At 39.0% G+C, this 24,186-nt stretch overlaps 1 protein-coding gene across 6 annotated transcripts; it reads left to right on the plus strand.

Moving 5' to 3' along the window:
- The first annotated feature begins 90 nt into the window (after nucleotides 1-90).
- Nucleotides 91-22,415, plus strand: LOC119719919 (serine/threonine-protein kinase Nek7-like). Of its 6 annotated transcripts, XM_038189391.1 has the most exons (10): nucleotides 91-292; nucleotides 8,883-9,117; nucleotides 9,776-9,838; nucleotides 11,765-11,875; nucleotides 12,374-12,482; nucleotides 13,178-13,380; nucleotides 15,807-15,920; nucleotides 16,438-16,548; nucleotides 19,125-19,267; nucleotides 19,568-22,415. In XM_038189391.1, the coding sequence occupies exons 2-9, from the start codon at nucleotides 8,950-8,952 to the stop codon at nucleotides 19,233-19,235; spliced, it is 990 nt and encodes a 329-aa protein (XP_038045319.1). In that variant the 5' UTR covers nucleotides 91-292; nucleotides 8,883-8,949; the 3' UTR covers nucleotides 19,236-19,267; nucleotides 19,568-22,415. The 6 variants fall into 6 exon arrangements, with proteins under 6 accessions (XP_038045319.1, XP_038045322.1, XP_038045316.1 ...); XM_038189388.1 differs by having other exon boundaries at nucleotides 92-292; nucleotides 19,125-22,415; XM_038189393.1 differs by lacking the exon at nucleotides 16,438-16,548 and having other exon boundaries at nucleotides 94-292.
- Nucleotides 22,416-24,186: the final 1,771 nt, after the last annotated feature.

Consider the following 24,186-nt stretch of genomic DNA (forward strand, 5'->3'; position numbering starts at 1 on the left):
TCACACGTCACCCACCTTGCATATTAAAAAGTATAGTCTGGTTTCCTCGTATATAGCGCAATGCGCTTTTATTCATTGGATGGAGACAATTGCCAGACAGCCATTACCGGATACTTGCGGAGCAGACGAAGTGCACTCTGGTTTTGGTCTTAATTTAACTCCATTTTGGCCCATCGAATGATTGTCAGTGAAACTTATTTACACAAAGGTACTCTTTTATGACATACGCAGTGCACAATTCAGCCAGCCTGGTTTGGGTTTGCTCTGTGAGTGAGTACTTCGCCGTTGCCAGGTAAGCGCTACGGCTTTCAACGTCTGCCGGGCTGTCCCTGTGGGCCTGTGTTGTGTACAATGGTACAATTAAGGCCTAGCTTGCCTAGGTACCTAGGCCTATTTAGTCTGCAACACACTGTGCTAGTGTATTGTAGTGCTACTTGTATTTAACCTGCTGATTCCAACAGGATCCAACTATTGTTGATGTACCCTAACGTGGCGCGGCCCCCAACGTGGCGCACTTTGATTTTTCGCCTGACAGAAAATGAAATTTCAGAGTTTATTTACCCCCTATCCAGATTTAACAATAACATAAAAGACCCACCGTGAAACACCTTGTTTTATTTTTAGGCCCCCTATTTGTTTCACGGTATTAGGCCCCCTTACTAATAGTAATATATCATACATGTAAATGTGCGCCATCTTGCCTGCAGGGCATTTTTACAAGCTTTGCTGTGGGCTGTGTACACATCATCAATGGAACACTTCAATATTTTCCCTGCTAAATTTGACTTTTTTGAAAAAAATGTGCAACCTGCCGCCACTTTTTTTCTTCATATATCATCTCAGTGAAGGTCAGTCATTGCAAAAATGATGATAAGACATGAATCTGGGACTGAGAAACATTTTCAATTTTGTTAGGAATGCTTAAAAAAAATTCTTGACTCTCCATAGACTTTGTACACAACCGCTGAAGTGGCGTCAGGTTGCAACGTTTTTTCCGACTTTTTTAGGACATATCACTTTCTGATGGTGATATATGTACATGTAGCTCACTGAAGGGAAAAAAGTGATGGCCAGATATGGGAATCTTTCCAATTATTCAATCAAAAGTATGTGTGGCTCCATGGTTAAAGGCATTGAACTCTGTTGGATTTAGCAGGTTGGTCCTGATGGGAACCCTTTTAAGGTACAAGTTTTCTTCCACTAGTGTTTTTAAATCGAAATCTAACATTTTCATTGCAGAATATTTTGTCTCTCTGTTTTGTGGCACTGGAAGGTTTTTTTAAAGGGAAATAAAATCCGAAATTGCTAGGTATAAATGATAGGGTATAGGAGATCCCAGAACCTTCTGCATTGTAGCTGAACGTTTATCCAATCATGCTACCAAGGTCACGTGCAGCATGTCATGACTACAAAATCAAAAAGATGACCTTGCTAGGTAAGATCCACAGCAGAACACCAGTCGTCAGTCACCAATGCCCGAGCCTGGTTCTGAGCGAAAAAGATGAGAACGACTTGGTGCAGTGCGCCACTGGCATGTCCAAAATGGGACATGGGAGCTAGAGCTCTTGATGATAGTGAAGAGTAAGATGAGGATGGCCAACAAAATCCCTTCCATAATACCCTGCCAGGAAGAGACTGGCTGAAAGAATTCTTGAGGCAGCATCTGAAAGTACGGCTGAGAGTTTCAGAAAACCTTGGACGATATATAAAAAGATTCATGTATGGTTTGATGATCTGGAAAAGTTTTTCCAGGGTTATGAGGTTGAAGATGGTTTGTCAAGCTTTGGTGATCCAAGACAAGTCTCCAACACCAACGAAAGCAAATGTCCACTTGCAGCAGGCATTTACATGCCATAAATGATGATCTTTTCTGGTGTGAGATTTCACTTCAACCTCACAGTAGGTGTTCCCGATTAAGTTTGTTCAAACCCAACCGGGAACTGAAACCGACCCGACCCGAAACCAAGGGTCGGGTCGGGTCGGGTCAGGTCAGTTTTTCCATCATTTCAGTTGGGTCAGGTCGGTTTCGGTTAAATTTGCATAAATTTGCGATTTTCGGGTGGGTTCGGTCCCCTGAGCCATTTGTGATGTCGGCATGGTGGATGTGACCATCTGTATTGCCTGCTAAAAACTGGATTGATTGTGAACAGTGCAACCGGTGGTTCCATAAAAACACAGAGGTGCACCGCTATTGACAGTGTAGAAGAGACGAACGTAGAGGAAGTGGCAGAGCTGGACTGGTTTTGGTATCGTTGTCTGTAAAGAATATTGTTTAATTTCTAAAACCTTTCTTGCCATAAAGTAACTGCCTTTAAAAGTAGGGGCCTAAATGTTTCAAATCATCTCTTCATTTTTACTTGCAGGAAATACCCCAAAAATGTCAAGACATACATTTATTTGGTATTACAACTATTTGTTAGAGTGCTGTTGCGGCTGTAAACTAAATAATGTTAAAAGTGGAATTTTCAGAGTAAGTTAATAAGACAAGAGCAGGAAACAAGTGTCCAAGATCGTCTGCTCAGAACAGCACACCCAATAGAAAGATGGTACCCCTCTCCACTTTTTACTTTTTGTGGGGCCAGATGACCAAAAAACTCTGGTCTGTCAGCAAATTTGTTGTCACACCCCATCATTCAAATTGGTCTGGTGACACCCCTGGCTCCGAGTGTGACAAGTGTTAGTAAATGGCCGATGCCCTACTGTAATTAGTGTAAGTCCACCAACTTACATGTAATTTTTTTTTCACATAGGCCCTACATGTGTGAGTGTACACTTACATACATGTAGATGCAGCTTCATTGTACGATGGCGGATTTTTTTTAGAAATGTGTATACATTTTCTCAAAAAGGTTTACATCCCAACCCCTTTCATGCTTGCTTTTCAATTTTCCCCAAGAACATTTATTGTTCAATATAATTTCTAATCTTTATTTGAACCATGGTACCAACATTACAGATGAAAAAAAATACATGTTGTAAGCATAGTAAGCATATCAAGTAAATAAAGTTGCATTCTTGTACCCACATCCTGTACTTACAAACCCTCAAGATAGACAGAGTAATCCTATCCACAGTGGGTGGTGAACTCATGTACAATGTACAATGTACAAGTCCAGGTTTTTTTTAGTCCTGTAGACTTGCATTATATTTCCTTATCAATAATCTTCTATGTGTCTTGGTTTCTATCAGTGTTTTTGATTGTCATTGTTATTCTTTTTTCTGTGAGGGGAATTCTGTGGGACAGGGGAGTGCCATCATGATAGCCACAATAGCCTTGGGATGAACCAAATCTCAAATTACATTGAGGCTATGAACTATCTGTAATCCTAGACTGTACTGCATTATCAGCCCACTCTGGGGTAGGTGTCAGTGCTTTGTTACTTTTCTTTGAACATATGTACTCATTCTAAATGATCTTTCTGTGAAAGAAAAGATCTAAAACCCTGATTTTTGGAACCGCAGTTGAAAAAGATATATTTCAGCACAATGGCTGCAAGATACAAATGTGTCTTGCAGCAAGATAGGGTGAATCAAGGGGTAAGAGGAGGTATCCACTCAGCCATGGTATGAGTAACAAAAGCTTATTGCTTATGTACATGTACGTAATACAGGTAAAACAAATATTGACTGCTTTGAGTGGTGGTGCAAAACTAGCCGCCTCCAGAGGTGATCCATGGAGTGTTCTGTTTTCCCAAGACGAAGCTGAGGGAAACGAAGGTTACTTTTACTAGCAGTCACAGTTTGTTTTATAATGCCTCACTCATAGATAAGTATCTGCTTGATTTCGAGAGAGATGACTAATTAAACCTAAATCCATGTACAAGTTATGTGCTTCTAGTTCAATATGGAAACTGCCCATTCATGAAATGTTAGAACCCAAGTCTATAGTGAGTGGGTACAATAGGCATATACCCATGCATACAAATCTTCATGGTAAGATATATTGTAAAAATAGTAAATGTCATGTGACTTGCTGTCGGCCAATTAAAATACAGAGTGTGTGGGTGAGGTATTAAATCCTTAGATGTATGTACATGTACATACATATAGTTTGATATACAGATTCATAAGTGTACTTTCGTGGGAAGGAGGAGTGCAGTTAGTTTTTCCATGATTCTGAACTTTTCTATATTTTCCTGGGCTTTTTACTATTTTTAGGGAATCAATCAGTAATTGAATTGTATGTTAGAGTGCACAGTGCTGTATCCTGATGCATGTATGTACATGTATGTGTACTTGCAGATCAACTAATGAGCCAAGATGCATCAGATATGCAGCAGTACTCTATTATTGATGACAATTTGACCAAGCATGCAAGATTAGTTGAGCAGTGTCACTAGAAGCTTGATTTCCCATGCAGTGTTAAACACTGCCTGCACATTGGTTTGATATCTGCTGGCAAATTTTATAAAATGCATTGAGTCCATGCACACTGTAGATCTTGTATTTGGTAATGTATACAGCTCTGTGCCTCAAAGTCATGGGCTACCCGACCCAGACCTTACTTCTTCTTGGGAATCATGCCACATATTTGTGGTCAGATTGATCGGATATGGTTTATTGAGGTCAAAGGTAATACTAATGTAAAACATTTGCAAAACATCAAAAACAAAACTACCAAATTATTATGACTACTTTACTTGACTGTAAATAATAGTCTCAAACATCCTGTGAAATCATGGCACCTAGTGTGCTGTCATTTTCATGAAAAGTGGAATTTTTGTATCAATTTCCAATGATGGTTGGCCCACCATTGTTGGAAAAAACTGACTTTGATTCAAAACCTGTTCCCAGTTTTAGTTTACCAAATTTAGTTAGTCCACATGTTGTTTGCAATCTGTTACACATCTGTGAATGGGTGCAAGCCAGCTAGTCTGGTCACCTGACCTGACAATTCCCAGACGTCTATACATTGCTCCATTTCATCTGAAATAGGGTCAGGGAACCAAACTTAAAGAACAGCTTCTTTTTTTTCTTGGTTTTTCCAGCATCTATGAACACAAAACTTTAAACAGGCCAGTTTAACAATATTTGCTATAAAATACTACCGGTAACCCCCAAATCCATCCATTTCTGAAAATTACCGCAAAATCAATTGTTGTATATTCACATTGGCACTGTAGTGAGTACAATGTGGAATTTACTTCATGTAGTGTACACCATTTGCAAACATTCAAAAATGAAACTGTTAAAATATCATGAAATATCTTATTTGAGTAATTAAAGTCAACAATAGGGTTAAGCACCCTGTGAAATCATTGCACCTAGTATGCTGTCATTTTCAAGAAAAGAGGAATTGCCACCATGTCCTTGCGATGGCTTGGACCAAACCATTGCACTTTCAACAGAAACCCATGCTTTCGACAAAAATGAAAATGCGTTTTCACAGTTTCGAAAATAACATGATAGGCCTATCTACTGAGCTGAAAGTTTGACAAGTTAGTTTTTAATGACCTGCTTCAGATTTATAGTATTGTTGTTTCTTAAATTGGCAAAACACCTTTTTTTTTTGGTGAAGATTGCAAAGAAATTTGACCGAGGATTTGTTAGGTAGAAATTATCATTTAAATTAATTGACCTTAGTTTTTCACAAACCCATCTCAGCCCATTTGACGGTAGCCATGGACACCATGCATACTGTACAAAGTATCCATGATATATCATTGAGTGACTCTTGTGTTTCACATTGATTTAAGGACAGCAGAATAAACAGATCAATCATGTGTATTGATTGTGGAAATGAAACAGTGACCCTTATTTCTGTGTAGTTCACAATTACCCATGTATATGTATGTCTTTTGAACCAGTGACCCTTATGTCTGTACAGCACAATCTCAATAGGCAATCAAAATTATTGTGTGTTTAATTTATTTTCAAAATGCATTTTTTAGGTTTTTGTGTGTGTAATATTAACTTTATAGCCCTACATTTTTGAATTATATTTATTAATTAAAAGGATATGTACAACATGGTTTTGCTGTAATTTTCAGAAATGGATGGATTTGGGAGTTAGTATTTTATAGCAAATGTTGTTACACTGACTTGTTTGAAGTTTTGTGTTCGTAGATACTGGACAAAAAAAACCAAGAAACCATCATGGGTAGGCCTGCACCGCGTTATGGGGAAGTTTTTTATCGTTAAGCAAATTAGGACCGAGTTATGGGGACTTTCTGCTGTCCCCACAGCATTTTTGGTCCCCACAAATACCTCATGCAGCCGAGTGCATGTCCCACAACTACGGAACAAGAATGTGTGTTCTTGTAGTCTGGTTCCCTGACCCCACTTAAGATGAAATGAAGCAATTTATAGACATCTGGGAACTGTAAGGTTAGGGAACCAGTCAAGCTGACTTGTACCCATTCCTAGGAGTGTAATCGATTGCAAACAAAATACAGAATGCGGACTAACTAAATATGGTAAACTGGGGGCAGTATTTGAAAATAAGCCACTTTTTTACAATGCTGGTCGGCTGACCAGCATTGGAAATTGATACAAAAATAACACTTTTCTTGAAAATGTCAGCTCACCAGGTGCTATGATTTTACAAGATGCTTTTAATAGAATGATTCGCTAACAGTCCAGAAAGGTATTTCATAATAATTTGGCAGGACCATAGTTTTGTTTTTTAGTGTTTGCAAATTGTATAGGCCTATTCCCTTTAACTCAAAACTAATGAGCTGTGCAAATTCACTTGAATCATCATAATCAGTAAGAAATAATACAACAGAATTATTTCAAAGTTGTTTGAGATTTACAGTTAAGTATGAATATTTTTACATACATTTGCTTACATTCCTAGACCTAGAAAATGCTTTTGAATCTAATACATGTACTGGTACAGTGTGTGTACATGGCTTGAGGTACGTGTACTAGCCCTGGGATCTAGTGATTCCTCAGTCCTGGTCCAGTGTGTGTGCTGTGATGTCAAAGTGTACAGTGATCCTAAATGAATTGCTTTCCTGCTGGAAACATTCAAAGTATCTGGCTTTAGTAGCTGCTTAAGTAATGAGTGTTGTCATGCCAACCAGACTGCACCGGTCCTTGCATGCATGTTGCCATAGCAACAGCTGCTCTGAAAGTAGACAGTTAAGCAAATGATGTATTTCTGGGAAACTTCCTGAGTCCAGCTTTAAAAAATGATGTGTAAGGGTTTTAAAATTGGGATTTATGTGAAATTGTAAGGAACACTATTTACTGTGTATGATATAATGTATGGGTGTACATGTATAAGCACAGGTTTCTTTTTTCTTAGTCTTAAAGGGAATATACATCATTTGCTTTTGCTGTAATTTTCAGAAATGGATGGAATTGGGGGGTTGGAAATATAAAGCAAATATAGTTACAATGACTTTTTGGAGGTTTTGGGTTCGAAAATGCTATAAAAATCAAGAAAAACGATCATTTTCCTATAGTCTGGTTCCCTGACTCCATATAAGAAGAAACACAGCAGTTTACATACATTGGGGAATTGTAAGGTCAGGGAACCAGTCTAGCTGGCTCGTACCCGTTCATAGGTTTGTAATCGATTGCAAACAAGTGCAATGGTCAATTGGGGCCAGTATTTGAATAAAAGCCAGTTGTTTCCAACGCTGATCGGCCGATCAGCGTTGGAAATTGATACAAAAATACCACTTTTCTTGAAAATGACAGTATACCAGGTGCCATAATTTTACAGGATGCTTTAGAATGTCATTTACCAACATCCTATTAAGGTATTTCGCAAAAACTTGGTAGTTTTATTTTTCGATGTTTGCAAATGTTGTATATTCCCTTTAATCCTGTTTGATATATGTACACGTATACATGTGTATACATGTAAAAAATGCCAGTTCATATTTTATGCAAATTTATGCAAATGTGAAGTGAGTTTGATGTCACAAAGCGTTTGTGGCCACATTTGCCATGTGGGGTTGAATTTATGTTTAACTTATGAAATTATGGCACAAGTACATGTACAAATGTACATTGTACATGTACTTACACACTTACGAATTGCACATTCAAATTTTCATTTTGCACAGAGAACATGTACATGTATGAACTGGTCTTAAGACTGCACTCCTTTCATTTTGTGCCAGTCATGTATGGACTATAGACTATGTGCATGATGAACAGTAAGTGCGCTTTGTGACCACATACATGACATACAAGACCTCCAGTGGGAGGGACACACCACACGTGCACCACACAAATTTGCATTGCTGTTGGGTGCCTGGAGCTCATGCAAATATGATGCAGATTTGTGCATGTTTAGAGCAAAACTTTGTTTAGTTAACAGTACACGCATGCAGCATATCCCACACAAACAACTCTCACAAGGTGCCTCAAGGTGCCAATTCATGTGAGTACGAAGTATCAAAGTATGCATATCCCACACATTAACATAATTGGCAAGGACCTTGGACTGCACATGATACCACGGTTAGGTCATGTGCAAGTATGTTGGGGCTGCGCTGTGACTCATTTAATGATGCTGACATTATGATATAGCTTTATGGGCTCCGTGCAGAAGTACCCCCTCAACTATAAAAAAGAGTTGGGGGAAACCACTGGAGAGACATTCGAACTCATTGCCGACACAGCTTGATGCTCGCACAAAGACACTATGGTTTTGTGCACATTCAGAATAAAATTATCCATGTGTATTTCGCGCTATACGTGCGCAATCCATCAATCCATGTGTTCCATCCATGGGGCTCTCGAAAGTGGTAAAAAGCGCCCTCTCTTGTTTGTGCACGGTGCCCATGATTCTAGACTTGATCACACTATGACACATGTACAAACACTGTACCTAGAGTGATGCCAGGGAGTGAACAGTGAAAGCTCTTGTTGCGTAACATTAATTTGTTGTGTTTATCTGATTTTTCTTTCTCCTCATGCAGCTCAACTTAAATCAAGGCCCCTCTGTTTTGAAGGTGTGACTGTTGATGTCAAGGCACATCATCAGCAATGGACCTGCCCATGGATCAAGGCATGGAGCTGGGGGTTAGTAATGACAAGTATAACACGCTGGCTAACTTCAGCGTTGAGAAGAAGATAGGCAAGGGTCAGTTCAGTGAGGTCTACAAGGCTAAATGTCTGGTGGATAACAGCATCGTCGCCCTCAAGAAAGTCCAGGTAAGACTGAAGATGAAGGTGGATCCAGGCAGGGTTTTATATTCTCTCGTGACCCATCCTTCTTGTGGATGGACAAAATGTGATTTTGGACTAGTTATTAAAGTAAACGGTTGGGGAAAAAAATGGACTCGCATTTCATGTATATGCAAGTTTTATTACTAGTTGGCTAGCATTGAAAAGATATTCATGCAGTGCTCCAAAGTGTTTTTCTGTACCTATTGGGTACAGACTCTGTGCACTAACACCAGCTGATGCTTTGTGGCCGCCTGCAGAGCTCCATATTTGGGGCAAACAATATGGACACCGTGCACAAGTACTCCCCTCAATGGAAAAGTTGGGGAGACCACAAAGGCCTGATGGTCATACATGTACGATGATGCTATGGTTTTGTGCACATTCAGAATCATTGGTCATTTGCGACATACATGCGAGAACCAGTATGTGCAGGCAGTGTGTCCCGTTCACTGGGCTCATGGAAGTGGTCAAAAAGTGCCATCTATTTTTCGTGCACGAAGCCCATACTGTGGCAGAATAATCTGCCTTCATCGCTTTTTCTATTCATTGAGGTCAGACAACCATCATCTGAACTCCCCCCCCCCCCATCCTTGTGATCCAGGTGTATGCATCAGTTTTTGATAAGTCTCTATTTTCCACACAGATCTTTGAGATGATGGATGCCAAGGCCAGACAAGACTGTATCAAGGAGATAGATCTACTCAAAGTGAGTAACAACAATGGCTTGTCAAAAGCAATCATCAGTATAACAACAATATCACAGGGTACTTATAAAGTGCATGCACACATCCACCAGTATCGGCATCTAAGACTAGCTACATGCACACAATAGGGAGGTAGAATATCGGTAATGACTTCTTACTGTCTTGCTTGGATCAGACAAATGTCCAGCTTTGTTGCATTGGATATATGCATTATTGTCCACAAGATGCAGTTCAGTGCAAAAGCCTCTCCCAAACAATTAGAAACACAATTTTCTTCCCGAGTGGCCTCATTGCAAGCACACCGTCAATATTGACAAATGATTTTGTATTTCCAAATTGTCAAGGAATGCATCATGTTTGCAGAGCTCTTGTCACGGTACAAAGGATGCAGTGTGGTGACTGTATCCTGTACATGTACATCACTTGATGTGTGTATGGAGGGGATGCTGGCACGCGATGTCCTCCCTAAGGGACACACTGCCGCTGAGTGTTAACGCTCGTGTGACCCGCTGGGCTTTCAAAAATAGAAGCACAAGTGATTCTTTATTGATTAGCTTTGCCCATCTCATGAATGATTATGGTTTCATGTATGAGCATATAAATGTTACATGAAATGCTAAATAGAGGCAGTTACAATGAAATGTGGCAGGCAATATGATGGGACACTGCCTCGCATATAATTACATAGCCCATTAGCACCTGTACTACATTGTATTACATTGTATTTATTCTCTGATAAAACCATAAAACTATTGAGTGCTCTTGTGGGTTTTGGCGGTACAGGGGGTAATAGGCAGGGTCGTACAGGGACCATTGCCTTAAATCATAATACAGCTTGTGTATGATATAAATGGAAACACAATTCAAGTAAAAACAACATGATTTTTCAACGAAACGAACATTACTTCTTTGCAAATGATAGCTTTCCCAAAATAGATCTACTATTTAACACAGGCATGTAATATTTCCTCAGATCCGCTGATTTCCTCACTTCTTCATGTCACCGGGTGGTCAGTCGGTCTGTCCCCAGAAAATGGACCAAAATAAGGCCCCATAAGTTTCCCACAAATTATAACTACCAAATTTGAATTTTCAAAAAAAGCAAACAAAATAAATTATATACTTAACAAAAATTGTTTCTAGCAATTGGGAAAGATGTTTAAGAAAAGTTCGTAACTGGAGGGAAAATATGTTCAGTAATGTTATAGTCACGTGGTATTTATCACAAATCGCTGTAAATCTAGGTATACATCTAAAGTATGGTGTTCCATATGTGCCATCGGTGTTGCATTTTTGGGCTTCACATTTTTAAGCTCTGGCAGGGATAATTTTGATAGATTTCATGCAAGACTTTCATGCAAGACTGGCCGTCCTATTGTGCTTATTGTGCACTCACACTTGTTTACTTCTCATGAATGCCATTACAAATTGAAAAATACTGTACAAAGTCTTGTGTGATTTGGAATTTCCTCATTATTTCCCCTAAATTCCCAGTTGCATGATGCCTGTAATAACACTCCCAGCATACACCCCTGCACCTCCCCCTAAACAAATAATGACAAGCAAATAGTGAATCATTGCAACCCTAATTACATGTAGGTATCTTCAGGAACATCAAGTGAAATGTAAAGTTTTGTTGTGGCTGACATTGGTACATTTATTTTATATTTGATGGGTTGAATTTTTTCATACTAATATATTATCACTAGAAATCATTTTTTTGAAGATGAGAAAAATATTTAAACCCAAAGTAAATCATTGAACAGTAAACAAGCCAGCAAACTTTAATTGTAATCAGTAATAAGTAAACAGAAATAAAAACAGTGTATTGCAAACAAGTCTTCTTGCCGTGTAGCTGACTTAATACAAGGTTCATGTTCCCTTCTTCCTGTCATTTTTCTTCTTCTTTTTTGCGCTTATCCCAACAGCAATTAAACCACCCCAATGTCATCATGTACCAAGCGTCTTTCATTGAGAACAATGAGCTGAACATTGTACTAGAGCTAGCTGATGCTGGAGACCTATCCAAGATGATTAAGGTCGGTTCAGTCCCAGTTGTTATTCAAAAAAAATCAACATTGCCCTTTTCCCCAGTTTTAATGTATACTTTTGCATGGAACGGGACACTTTGGATATTGCTTTATTTACACATTGATTTTTAATGATTTTTTGGATATTGAATGGAAAATTCCACACTATGTTGTTATGATTGCATTGCGTAATCACTTTCAAATATATTTTTCATGCAGGACTTTCATCTATAATATAGAATAATTGTTCAGAGTACAATCAAGCTAATCTATAATTTGCCTTGCTTGCATCAACTTTATTCAACTCAAGGGTTGAATCCCTTTCAATTTACATGTAATATGGCCGACCCAGCGCAGTTGTAAGAAGCAGCTCTATTTTTGTTTCTGCAGATCACACATCATTTTGAAGAGGCTTTACATTGATTTGTGACAGCTGATATTACATGCAGATATACATTCACTGTCATTCAGGGGAAAAAATGCATATTTGTTGTCTTCTACCAACAGCATTTCAAGAAACAGAAGCGTTTGATCCCAGAGAGAACTATATGGAAGTATTTTGTACAGCTATGCAGTGCACTGGCACACATGCATTCACGTAGAGTCATGCACAGAGGTAACTACAGCTACAATGTAATATCAACCTGATTCACAATGTGTTGTGGCAGTGAGCACTTTTGCACACACAAACAAAGAAGTAAAGCACCCTGCTGTGCATATTTTTTTTTGTAAAGTAAAACAGATTTTTGTAATAATCTGATATCAAAAAAGGGAAAATTTCCTTACATTTTGCAATGCGAATCAAGGACAGTTGCTCGATAAGTTCACTTAAAATATAGGGAATCTTTGTGAATTCCATTCGTTTCAATGGATCTTTAATATAAAATTGATTGTCAAGATGTTTTTGCTATTTTCTTGTAAATGGTGAAGAAAAACTTTTCAATCATTGTTTGTCATCCTCTCAACTGTGAACATGTAAATTGTTGCTGCAATGTTTCTATGGGTATTGACAATTATTAACCAGGCTGTGCAATTGATTTAGCAGTGTGTAAAGACAAAGATTGCAGAAGGATGGCCAATTTAAAAGTTTTCACCAGAAATTTTGGGAAAGCCCTCTTTTGAATGAGGGGATCAAATCAACTAACAGTCTAGGACTATTCATTTGACAGTTGCTCCACGAAGTGACGTGTCGTCTGCACAAAGTCTATAGACGATCTGTCACTCCGTTGTGTACCCAAGAAATTATGCACTACTTCCCCTCAGACCATGTGATATATGAATATTAACCAGCCATCCTGCTTCATCATGTAGATATCAAACCAGCCAATGTGTTCATCACAGCCACGGGTGTGGTCAAGCTGGGTGACCTCGGTCTAGGCCGGTTCTTCAGCTCAAAGACAACCGCTGCCCATTCTCTGGTGGGGACACCGTACTACATGTCACCAGAACGCATTCATGAAACCGGGTATAACTTCAAATCAGATATCTGGTCAATAGGCTGCTTGCTCTACGAGGTACGTCCCACATAGAAAAAAATTATATAACAAAAACTCTTGAAGCATTTTCCCTAACACTCCAAATTCCTTCAAAATCCACCATGAGGCTATGTGGAGGATAATGAAGGATTAAAGGAAGGTGACGATAGCACTTTCCCACCCTAAATTTATATGTGATTTCATGCTCCTTGAAAGTCAGGAAGAAGTTGAAAGAATGTTCCATTGGCTCCCATTATAGTGGTGGATTTTGAAGGACTTAGGAAGGCTTTGAAAAAATGCTGATGGAGTTAAGGTTAACCACGGGGTACATTTTATTTACATGAAAAAAAGTGGAAAAGTTACTATGTCACGGACAGGTGAAGACAGGAAAATTAATTCTTTTTTTTTACTGCATATTTAACATTGCTTTCCTTGATAACTAAATTCTTGACAAATTTCATTGTATCAGAAGCCAAATCTGAGAACAAGCATATTTGGTCCGGCATGAATAATTCTCTCTCATGGAATTAACATATGAAAAATGATACTCAACTTCTAAAAAAGAAAAATATAGAAAAAAGTCTATGAAGCAAGCATATCGCCCTCTAGAGGCTGTAGCTGCTTAGAAAATCTAATTCAGCAAATATTGGATACTGCCCTCTGGTTTATGTAAGCTAATTTATGAGGGAAAACATGTTAATAATGTAAATGTAGTAACATGTACCTACGTATGCATGACATTTGTATGCATGGCTGCTGTATGCGTTATAGTGTTAAATTGTTTGCATGTTACTTGGTAAATAGCATGCTTCTTTACTTGATTCATAATTCAGGCTTAATTAATGATGCATAATGCATAGGCATGCATGGACTCGTGCTGTAAATAATTTACCTCCCGTTCAAGTGCATACTGTTAGTGATTTAGAAGTGGTCTGTGGTCATGTTTGTGCGCTTGTTGAGTCTAAGGAAGGACTTAGAATTTGAACTGTGGATTTCAAGTCGCTAATGGTTCAGATATCATGTCCTCTTTTGTCATCTTTAATTGGGCGGATCAGTGGCCACATTTTTCCCACTTCAGTAAAATTTAAAACACATCTGTAGGGGAATGTTTATCTGCATGGAAATCCTGCTCTAATCAATTTGGGCATGATGGATATGTGGTGTGCATGACTGCATGTACATGTTTGTACTTGCATGTCTGTTTGATTGAAATGAGACATTGTGGCAGCGTTGTTATCCTGAATCCTTGCTTATCCATTTGGGAGAGAGAATAAGGGGTCTGCTTTCATTTTCAAACAAAAAGAAACAGTGCAGATTTTGGTATGTTCAATACATGAAAATCAAACCTAAAGCTCATTTTGGGGGACTTTGTGAGGACAGATTTTGTTTGATATTTTGTCCCAGAGTTCCTTTCAATTGATTTTTTTTTCATGTGTTTTGTGTTATTTTGAGAAAGTTAGTCCAGAGGCACCAATTACTTTTGTGTTTGGTCATTCACAAGAACGCTGCTTAAATTTATGTTTCATGTTTGTTGTGTTTAGTCATGGTTTTGTTGAATGCCTGTGGAACCCCATGCAAACTAGTGGCACTCGTTTGCTGAATTCATACATGTTTGTGTTTCAGATATTATTTGTTAAACTCATTCCAGGCTGCAAGCACACACAAAAATCAGATAGATGATATATCACGCAGTAGTTCTTTATCTCAATTTGACATTTGCCTGCAAATTGTATGAAAGCTGAAAAGGTTTAATTTCATGGTGTTCTGAAAAGATATCTGTTGCTATTTCTGTTTAATATATAGGTGCTGTGATGTCTGATGTGCTTGATGTATGTTATTGTTTGTACCTGTTTATGCCACAATTTTTGTTTTTGTTTTACATTTGTTGAGCAAGAATTTGTAGACATTCAGATCTTGATACTCAAATTAGGCCATCTGCAGCATATGGCCATCCAAACAAGCAGATTTCACAAGACGTACGTAGAAGCATGGCTTCAAGTCTCTATAGTGCTCTGCATGGGTTTTCACAGGTGCATGTTTGTCCTCAAAGGGTCCAGAAACTCGGAACGGATTGAGCATTTTCTTTTTTTGTTTATTTTTCTTTGCCCTTTTCTCTCTCTCTCCCTCCCGAATCAATTCATTCATTGCTATGATCTCAATTTCATTGTCTCAATTACATTTCGAACCCACTTATTTGCCATGCTCCCTTGCATCATCAATTCATATCTTAATCCCCTGCATCTGCTTAATCCTTTCTTAATCCCTCATCTGCCTGCTGTCATTAATCCCAACCCATCCTGAACCATTCCCTATACACACCTAACACAATCCTCTTATCTCCCTGCATCTGTTAATGCTGCCTCATCCCATTTGCTCCCCCCCCCCTGCCTCGCATTCCTGCGTCATCATCATTTATCATCATCGTCATCCCACGGAAAACAAACCTCCCCTCGATGCCTCTATAGATGGCCGCTTTGCAATCACCTTTCTATGGGGACAAGATGAACTTATACTCTCTGTGCAAGAAAATCGAGCAGTGCGATTATCCCCCACTTCCATCCGATATCTACTCACACGAGGTAAGCGCATGTGGTATGTCTGGCGTGCTTAATACTAGTCTAACAACTATGGTTGGTGGTGCAGTTATGTAGAGCCCACTAAGTCAGAACATTGCTTATATTGGCCTGATCAATCAGAATCACTACAATGTAGTACATTGATGATTATATTGGTTGTGTCAGTTTGATGCACTAAGCAAAGAAACTGACATTGTGTGCTCTACGTAAGTGGATCCCAGTAATCAATCGGTTTGGGTTGTGTTGTTTCGCTGAACAAAAGTTTGCCAATTTCTGTCAAAGACATTACTTGATAATTTATCGTCTAAAAACACCTGTCAAAGGGTCTCAGCTATCATACAATAGAATGTCTTTGACACGCAAACAGCAAACTGTTGACCTCGGCAAAACACATGACCTCTGACCCTTGACCCTTGGTCAGGGAGTTTTTCCAGTGTGAGTTAACTCTTCTCTGTCCTGTACACATTTTTGTGGTCGTTGCACCATCTTGGTTCTCGGTTTGGTTCCTGCGTCCTCCTAGATGGCCGCCCTCGACTCGCCGTTCTATAGCGAGGGTCTGGATTTGTGGACGTTATGCGAGAAGATTGACAAATGTGAATATCCTTCCTTGCCTTCCTATTTCTCCAACCGTGTAAGTATATCATGACACCCCCCCCCTCCCCCATGCTGGCCTATACCAGCAAACACAGGTATTTCCTATTGATTAAAGGAAAGTTGAATCTGCACTCACGATGTATTTTGAAGAGGGGATTGTTTGCAGTATTACTGCTGCTGTTTAAGATTTGAATCGGCCAGCCCACATGGTATGGTCAGTGATCCACTGTTATATAACTGACATACGGAACATTGTCATTTGATTGGTGGAACCATTCATTATTGCTCCCATTCATGCCGGGGCTCAAAAAGTCCCATTCGCCCTTGGTGAATGGGATTGACTCTTCAACAGTTACCGTAGGATCATCCTTGTTCCATGGCGCGGTATTTGAGTGCAAATGCATGCTGGTGTGCGCTTTGAGCATTGCGCGTAGCGCGTATTGTTCCTTAGAGCCAATAGCTACAAGGTTGGGTTCAAACACTCAATATTTGCATAATATTCATCTGCACCACTTAGAAGATATGTGTAGCACTGAGTTTAGAATGATTATCAAACCCAGTATTAAACATTTTAATATCTTATTAGTGAGAAATGAATAGTAGACTCTTTCATGGCAACTTCTAGTAAATTTTCTCCTAGCTGCAGGGAGAACTTGCCCTTAAATATCACTGATAAATGGTGGATTAAGGCACACTCTCCAAACTTGAAATGCTTTAGACGATTCCACAAAGCATATCTTGCCTGGTCAATAAAGAGCACATGCTATTCCTGCCTGCAACTGCCAGGGGTCATGTTTGAGATTGCTCCTATACAATAGTTTGCTGTTTAGATTGTGTGGGAATGAAACAAAGGACTGCTAAAAGAAACACCCATTGCACTTAAGCCTGTGAGCCTGCATATTCAAGGGCGTCAATTGCTTCTCAAAAGTGGGGGGGGGGGAATACCTTGATCAGGAATCATGCGAGCACATAGTGCAAGTACGTAGCGCGAAGCTGTAACGTAAGGGGATCCGGGGCCTAAAATTGTTTGGATTCCAGAAACTCTGTGGTTCAATCTGAGGCCATTTCTGACCACTTTAACCAATTTTTGAGCAGAAGATCATCATTTAAACATCATTTTCGAAAATGGAGTCATTGAATCAGCTATTCGGAGCTATAGAATCAAATGTAATACAGTATTTATTCGGGGACGAAAAAGAGGGGGGGTACAAAGGATATGATATCCCCCCAATTAAAAAAAGGGGGGACTTGTCCCCCACCGATTGACGCCCATGATCATATTAGATAAAAGCTTAGGCAATTGGGGACCTATTTACTGCCAGCAGTCATTGAGATTGAGTTATTTTCCACTTTATGTTAATATTGACCATTCTACATGGATGATAACTATGTACGTGTACTGTGTGCACATGTGTGTTGGAACTTTCTGACTTTCTTTGTGTCACATTCATTTCAGATGGTGTTTCAGATGGTAAAAATAACATATGACAATGTAGAATACTTTTAATTCAAAATGGAACGAAACCTTCAAAAGTTTTAGTTCTGAACTGTGTTTTTTTGTACTAAATAATGATGTGACCTGTCACCAGCAAATGGGCTGAAAGTTGCAAATAGCCATTTGTAGTCCAGTGGGAAAAAGCCAAAATATAATGGGTTGCTCAGCTTTTCGTTTTTATGTGAGCCTCAATCCTGAAGTGCTCCTTTTCCTCCGATTTGCTATAGTTCTACTAGATACCAATAAAAACCTTGTTTAAACCCATTTTATTGGTTGCCATTCTCCTGTTTACAACAATGTTGGAAAGCAAAGGCAACAAGCCACCAGATGTATTACATTTTGTCACCCTCCAAACAACTGTCCAAAATGACACCTTCCATAAAAATGGCGGTGCAAATAACTGGAATGGAATCTAAGTTGCTCCTTTCTACTCTACAAAATAAAGGTTTGGAAGACCTTTTGGCTTCTTGAACCATTCAAGTACATGTAGTCTTCCTTTTTCCCCTCTGAAATTAAAAAGTACAGCACAGATTTGTCAATGGATCCATTGTAGTTCAGCCATGAGTTAATCACTATTCATGCCACAGGTGTAAATTGGATGAACAATGACAAAGGAATGTCATTTTCACAACTCATGTGAATAGCTTTTTACTTGACTTTTGACTGAGAGATTTAAGATTGCAGCATTAACCCTAACTGCCTAGGCCCTCTCTGGCTAGGTACCATCCTTCAAAACCCTCCAATTGCCAACATGTAAAATTGGATCCAGCCTCAATCCTTCAAAATCCTCTGACGCACTTTTGCACACGTTGGAGCAGTGCGGATGATATCCAGAAGCAGTGCGGATGATATCTAGTGTAGTGTAGGCATAATTTATGCATGGCTAAGCATAAACAACACAAGGTATAGCTTAAGACCTTGACACAATGCATCCTCCAAAATCAACTGCCACTACAATGGCATAAAGCCTCAATCCTCCAAAATCCCCCAAAACTGCCTGGTTGATTTTTGGAGGGTTTAGAAAGGTAAGGGTTAACGCAAATTCAAGCAACACATTAAATGGAAATGTAACAAGAAGGTCAACTCAATAATGGATACTTTATTCTCTCCAATGACAGCTGCGGACTCTTGTACAAGTCTGCATCCAGCCCAACCCTGACCACCGACCAGACATTGACTACGTCCACTCTAAGGCCCAAGAAAACCATGCAGCTTCACTTGGTGTATGATGATCAAGTCATCAGTGCACTGTACATTGCAGGTTGGTACTTGAGATTTGCAATAGGACGCTTTACGTGTACAGTAGAACTTCACTATAACAAATTTACAAAACATTGTTTGGTATAGTGATCGTTTGTTATGGTGATTTTTAACTGCCAATGCTCTGTATAGTTGTATGTACATTTGAGAGCCAAAGTTGTGTTCATGATAGCCAGTATAACGGTGTTTGTCATTGTGGTGTTCTACTGTATACAACACCAATTCACTGCAAGATTTTCCCGATTCCTTGTCTGGACAAGTGTTAGTTCTTTGTTTGAAATGATTTGTTTTATACAACCAGATATCTGTAGTGCATAGTCACACAGAGGGTGAAATAACAACCGAGCGATGGGCATTTTCTGACTTTGTAGTACATCGTCAGAACAAAGGACATGTAATCAAATTGGAGGTGTATTCTGAGATACTGAAGGAATCTGACAATTTGCATACGATGGCTAGCTGCAGATGGACTACTGACTGGTATATTTTGTCACGTGTGTTAAACACAGCAAGCCTCATCTCTGGTATCTGTTCCATTATCTGTTATGGTAGTGTATTGTTGATGATATGTGGCCAGATTCACAGATTGAGAATTTGGTCTATGGGCTCCATGTATGAACAGTAGATGGGGCTTTTTGACCACTTTTAGTAGTTTGCGCAAACACTGAGCCAAGTGTGCACGGGTGAGTGCCAGTTGTACAATCAAATGTCCCTCCCAGTCTTTGTAACAATTGAGGGGGTGCTTGTTCATGGAGTCCATACACAGTCACCTTCCGCTACCAATTTGTCCATTGATTCAGATACCAATAGTGAATCACACAGTGAATCAATCTATTTGCAGTTTTGGTGGCACGTCCTGTTGTTGTGCATGCAAGCCCAGACAATCATATAAAACTAACCGACTATATATTCCTCCTGTGCCAAGACCAATGCATTTACACCATGTCTATAGTGTACTTAAGTATTACGCATGCTGTTCTGGTGGTTGAAGGGGTATTCTTTTTGTCTGGATTTTTGAAGAAAAACTTTGTGTTATTCCATGCCTGTATCTTAACTGATATAAACGAGGAACAAATGCCGTTTACAATTTTGTTCTAGTTGTTTTACAAATGGGGAGTTTCAGTAGGGATCCAAATTTTAGAAGTGCATTATGAGAATGATGAGTTGTATACATATCTTGTAAATATCAGTTGTAAATATTGTGTGGAGATGATGATATACGTGTATGTAGAGAGCTAGCTTATCACTATGCACAGTCTGAGGTGTCAACAAGACATGGATTCGTTTGAGGAATCGTGGGAGGGAACAATGAGCAATATTATAGTGGGACGAGTAAGCCTTCTGTAGAAACCATGACTTTAGGCTTATCAACAACTTTTGCCTACCACTGCTTCTCACTTAAAGAATTTAGACTTCCCAAAAGCATTACCTAATGTAGCTTGCACCTTGAACAACCCCCACGCACACCCCGTTCGACCCCACTCTCTACAGATCTCATGGACACCACAGACTGCGCTACTCTTTAACCACTAAAGTTACTGTAATATCTTTACTCTCTCAAATAAAATCATGTGGATAAATTTCAAGTTGCAGTTGCCTTTTCCTCAGATATATACAAGCCCATTTTATGACAAAGAGCATGAAGTTTTACTTCTCATATCCTCCAGATTTGAGTATAGTAGTACAGTATGTAATGTACAGTATATACAGTAATGTACTCTATGAGGAATGAGCATTTATAATGTACATTTTTAACGAATGAAAAGTCAGTAGCTCATTGAATACTTGAATGAGTTCAGTATACTCAAATTGCTCGTTCATAATCCATGCAAACTTGAAGGCCAAAATGTGTTCTTTAAAAAAATCTTTATTCTACATTCCTGTTCATCACTTTTTTTTATTTCGCTTTTCCAAGTAACAAAGGTCCAGCCACAGCGTTTCATTAATGCTTGGCTGTAATTTTTGTTCTTCCCTTGTTGCTAGTTTTTCATATTCTCCGTAATTTTTGCCTTTTCTCTACAGTCACATAATTGATATTTGCATATATGCATGTAGTGCCTTGAATTATTAATGTATGCACGAGGTGAAAATCTCAATCTTGATTGTAGTCATTTTCCGTATGAAAACACTGGTTATTTTTGTAATGGTAATTTTGTTTAATTTAGATACCAAATGATTTGGAAAAGTATACTGTTCCAGTGTGAAAGGACGTGACCCATGAGTAGTGCAAAGATAATTGCACGGGAGGTATTGATTCATTGTAAGTAAATTTGGCTTGTTTTGCAGTGGTGGGTAAAGTGTTTAATGTGGAATAATGTGCACGTGTAGAGTATTCCTTACCATTTTAATATTTGTTCCTTGAATTGGAAGTGTCAGGGAACTAGACCAAGTGGGATATCCGACAGTATTACTGTAACAGGTAGAAGGGTGCCATGTGCAAAGGAATATACAATTGTTCCCTATTAAGTATAAGTAGAAGTTTGTCTATTCAATGTTTGGTTTTGCCCTTTACCAATGCCATGTCACATGTGCTGTGTACACAGTGCTGTCTTAGGGCTTGCGAGAACAAGTTCACAAGTTTACTCGGGTGGGACTGGAACCCACCACCTCAGACAGCACCGAGTATACAGTACTGCACTTACAATGTTTCGTTGGTAAAGGGCAAATCCCAATATTAATTTATACCTAATTTCATAAGTTCAGTTGGGTGATGCATTGTTTGCAAGTCACCCACCACTGAACAGTCGAGAATTTCTTGAAAATAAATCACACAGATATAGGGGGTTTTTTTTGGGGGGGGGGGTTCCTGTTTTTAATCCATTATTCAGAATTAAACATTAAAATGTCAGAAAGTGCATTCCAAGTTCCGCCAGTAGATATCTACTGATAATGATTTAAATACAAGTTTTGTTATTCAGGTGTTTGAAAAGTAAATAATGATGAAAAATTGTCCAGAAATTTGTAAAATGCTTTTTTTTCTTTTTAACTAAAACATGAGAATTGCAACTATTCTAATGACACAATTGTAGTCATTACGATATATCTGTCTTTATTTATGTTCTTTTAATGGTTTGCCTAAAGTGTGGAATATTATTGTGATTATATTTATTATCAAATAGCTGAGAAATAAAATAATAATATTAAGAAAATCCTTGTGGAAATAAGTTTGAATGTGTTTGGTTTAAAAGTACATAGACAATAAATGAACTCCCATTAATTTACTGTTTGACATAAGAATGCTGCCAGTCGCTTGCAAGTTGTTAAAGTTCTGAGAATCCTGGGTTTCAACTTCATGTTGCGATCAGTGTGTTCTTTTTGCCTGGTCATAACTTTGTCGAAAATATACGTGTATCAGTATACACACATCTACCTTGATTACATCGGTAGCTTCATGGCCTAAATGACTTTACACGATTGAAACAATTAGCCACATTGATTCGTCGTCATTGAGGGTAACTCGCTTTTTCGATCTCGAGAACGTTTAAATGAATGTTCTAAAATGGAAAGGGTTAGATAAATATCCGTTTCCACGCTACAGCAAACGACAACATCAATCTCTTTCCCCCTCTTCTTTCCAAATCCCTCCCATTCCCCAATTGCCGCCATAATTATAAGCCGCTAGGCCGTCGGTTTTAATTTCCGTTCAGTATATTTTCCAATCATATTGCCCTACTGGATAGGGCAAGGCCACCATTGGATCGTTAAGAAAACAACAGATGGACTTGGTAACATACCCAACATGCCGACTCAGTGTTTGCATCATGTCTATACCGCGTGTTAGTGTTATATTTTCATGTTCAACATTTGATACCATAAGAAGTACTTTATCGCGTAGAGGTCACATAATGACATTTAAACTACATATATTTAATTGAAGTGATTGTCTTTAGAAGATCTCGTGTATGTTGTTGTTATATTAGGGATGAATATGGGCTTTAGTTTGTTTACTCGTAGATGTATGGTGTAAACATGGCGAGGTTTGATTATTGTGACAAATAATGAGAAAGTCTCCCGGGCTCCCACATGGTAGTGAACCTCATGAGGCTGACCAGCGTGGGAACATTTATTCCAATGCCGAAAACGTTACGGAGATTGACGGGTTAACCTAACCAGTCACAGGCGGATCCACAATCACGGGGGCCAGAAAGATGGGAATATCTTTCCAAGGGGTCATGTTGATCGCCTATCGGACATCATTGAAAGTGGGATCAGATGAGTTGACGGCAGCAACAATTAAAAACAGTCGTCTGATCTTTCTGGCTTAAAACAAACAAAACAATACAAAAATATAATACAAAAATAAACAAACATAACGGTTTGGGGGGGTTGGGTGGGGATTGGTCGGTGACCCCGTTGGTCCCGCCCCTTCGATCCACTAGTGTGTGTGGATGCCTTCTGTCTTGGTATGCTACGTAACTTTTATGTCAGCGCGTATACGCTCCGTCTGAATACCGAAAACCAAGCAGTTTCAGTTTGAGACCTTTTCAACCGCTTGGTGGCAGCATAACATAGTCCCCTGCACATTTTGGCCCTGGGCTACATAATCATATAACAGCATGCCATTTTGTGTGCATTATCCACATTGGGACTATCGGCCTGTGTTTCTCTAAACCTGTACCCACGCTGATATGTCTGTTCGATGTTCATAGAGCATTCACCCCTCTCTAATCCATCGCTGGGATGATATCGCATTACCCAGGCCTGACTCATTGTCAAAACAACAGGAGACAGACGGGATGGTATCTGTATGGCCTCCTCGTAATATCCACATGCAGTCTTTTCATTCTCCCTGCATGGATATGATTGAATACCATCTCGATCTCGAGCACAATGAGCATATTAACTTCGAATATTGACTAGATGAAGTGTTTTTCTTCGGTAACTGGGGTCGGTCTGTCATTGAATATGATGGTTTGTTTT

Source organism: Patiria miniata, unplaced genomic scaffold (genome assembly GCF_015706575.1).
Source record: "Patiria miniata isolate m_02_andy unplaced genomic scaffold, ASM1570657v1 HiC_scaffold_9, whole genome shotgun sequence".
Lineage (NCBI taxonomy): Eukaryota > Metazoa > Echinodermata > Asteroidea > Valvatida > Asterinidae > Patiria > Patiria miniata.

Coding starts and splice junctions, on each gene's coding strand:
- LOC119719919 (XM_038189391.1), top strand. CDS start 8,950: ATGGACCTGCCCATGGATCAAGGCATGGAGCTGGGGGTTAGTAATGAC. Junction 9,118..9,775: donor TCGCCCTCAAGAAAGTCCAG/GTAAGACTGAAG, acceptor TTTTCCACACAG/ATCTTTGAGATGATGGATGC. Junction 11,876..12,373: donor ACCTATCCAAGATGATTAAG/GTCGGTTCAGTC, acceptor TTCTACCAACAG/CATTTCAAGAAACAGAAGCG.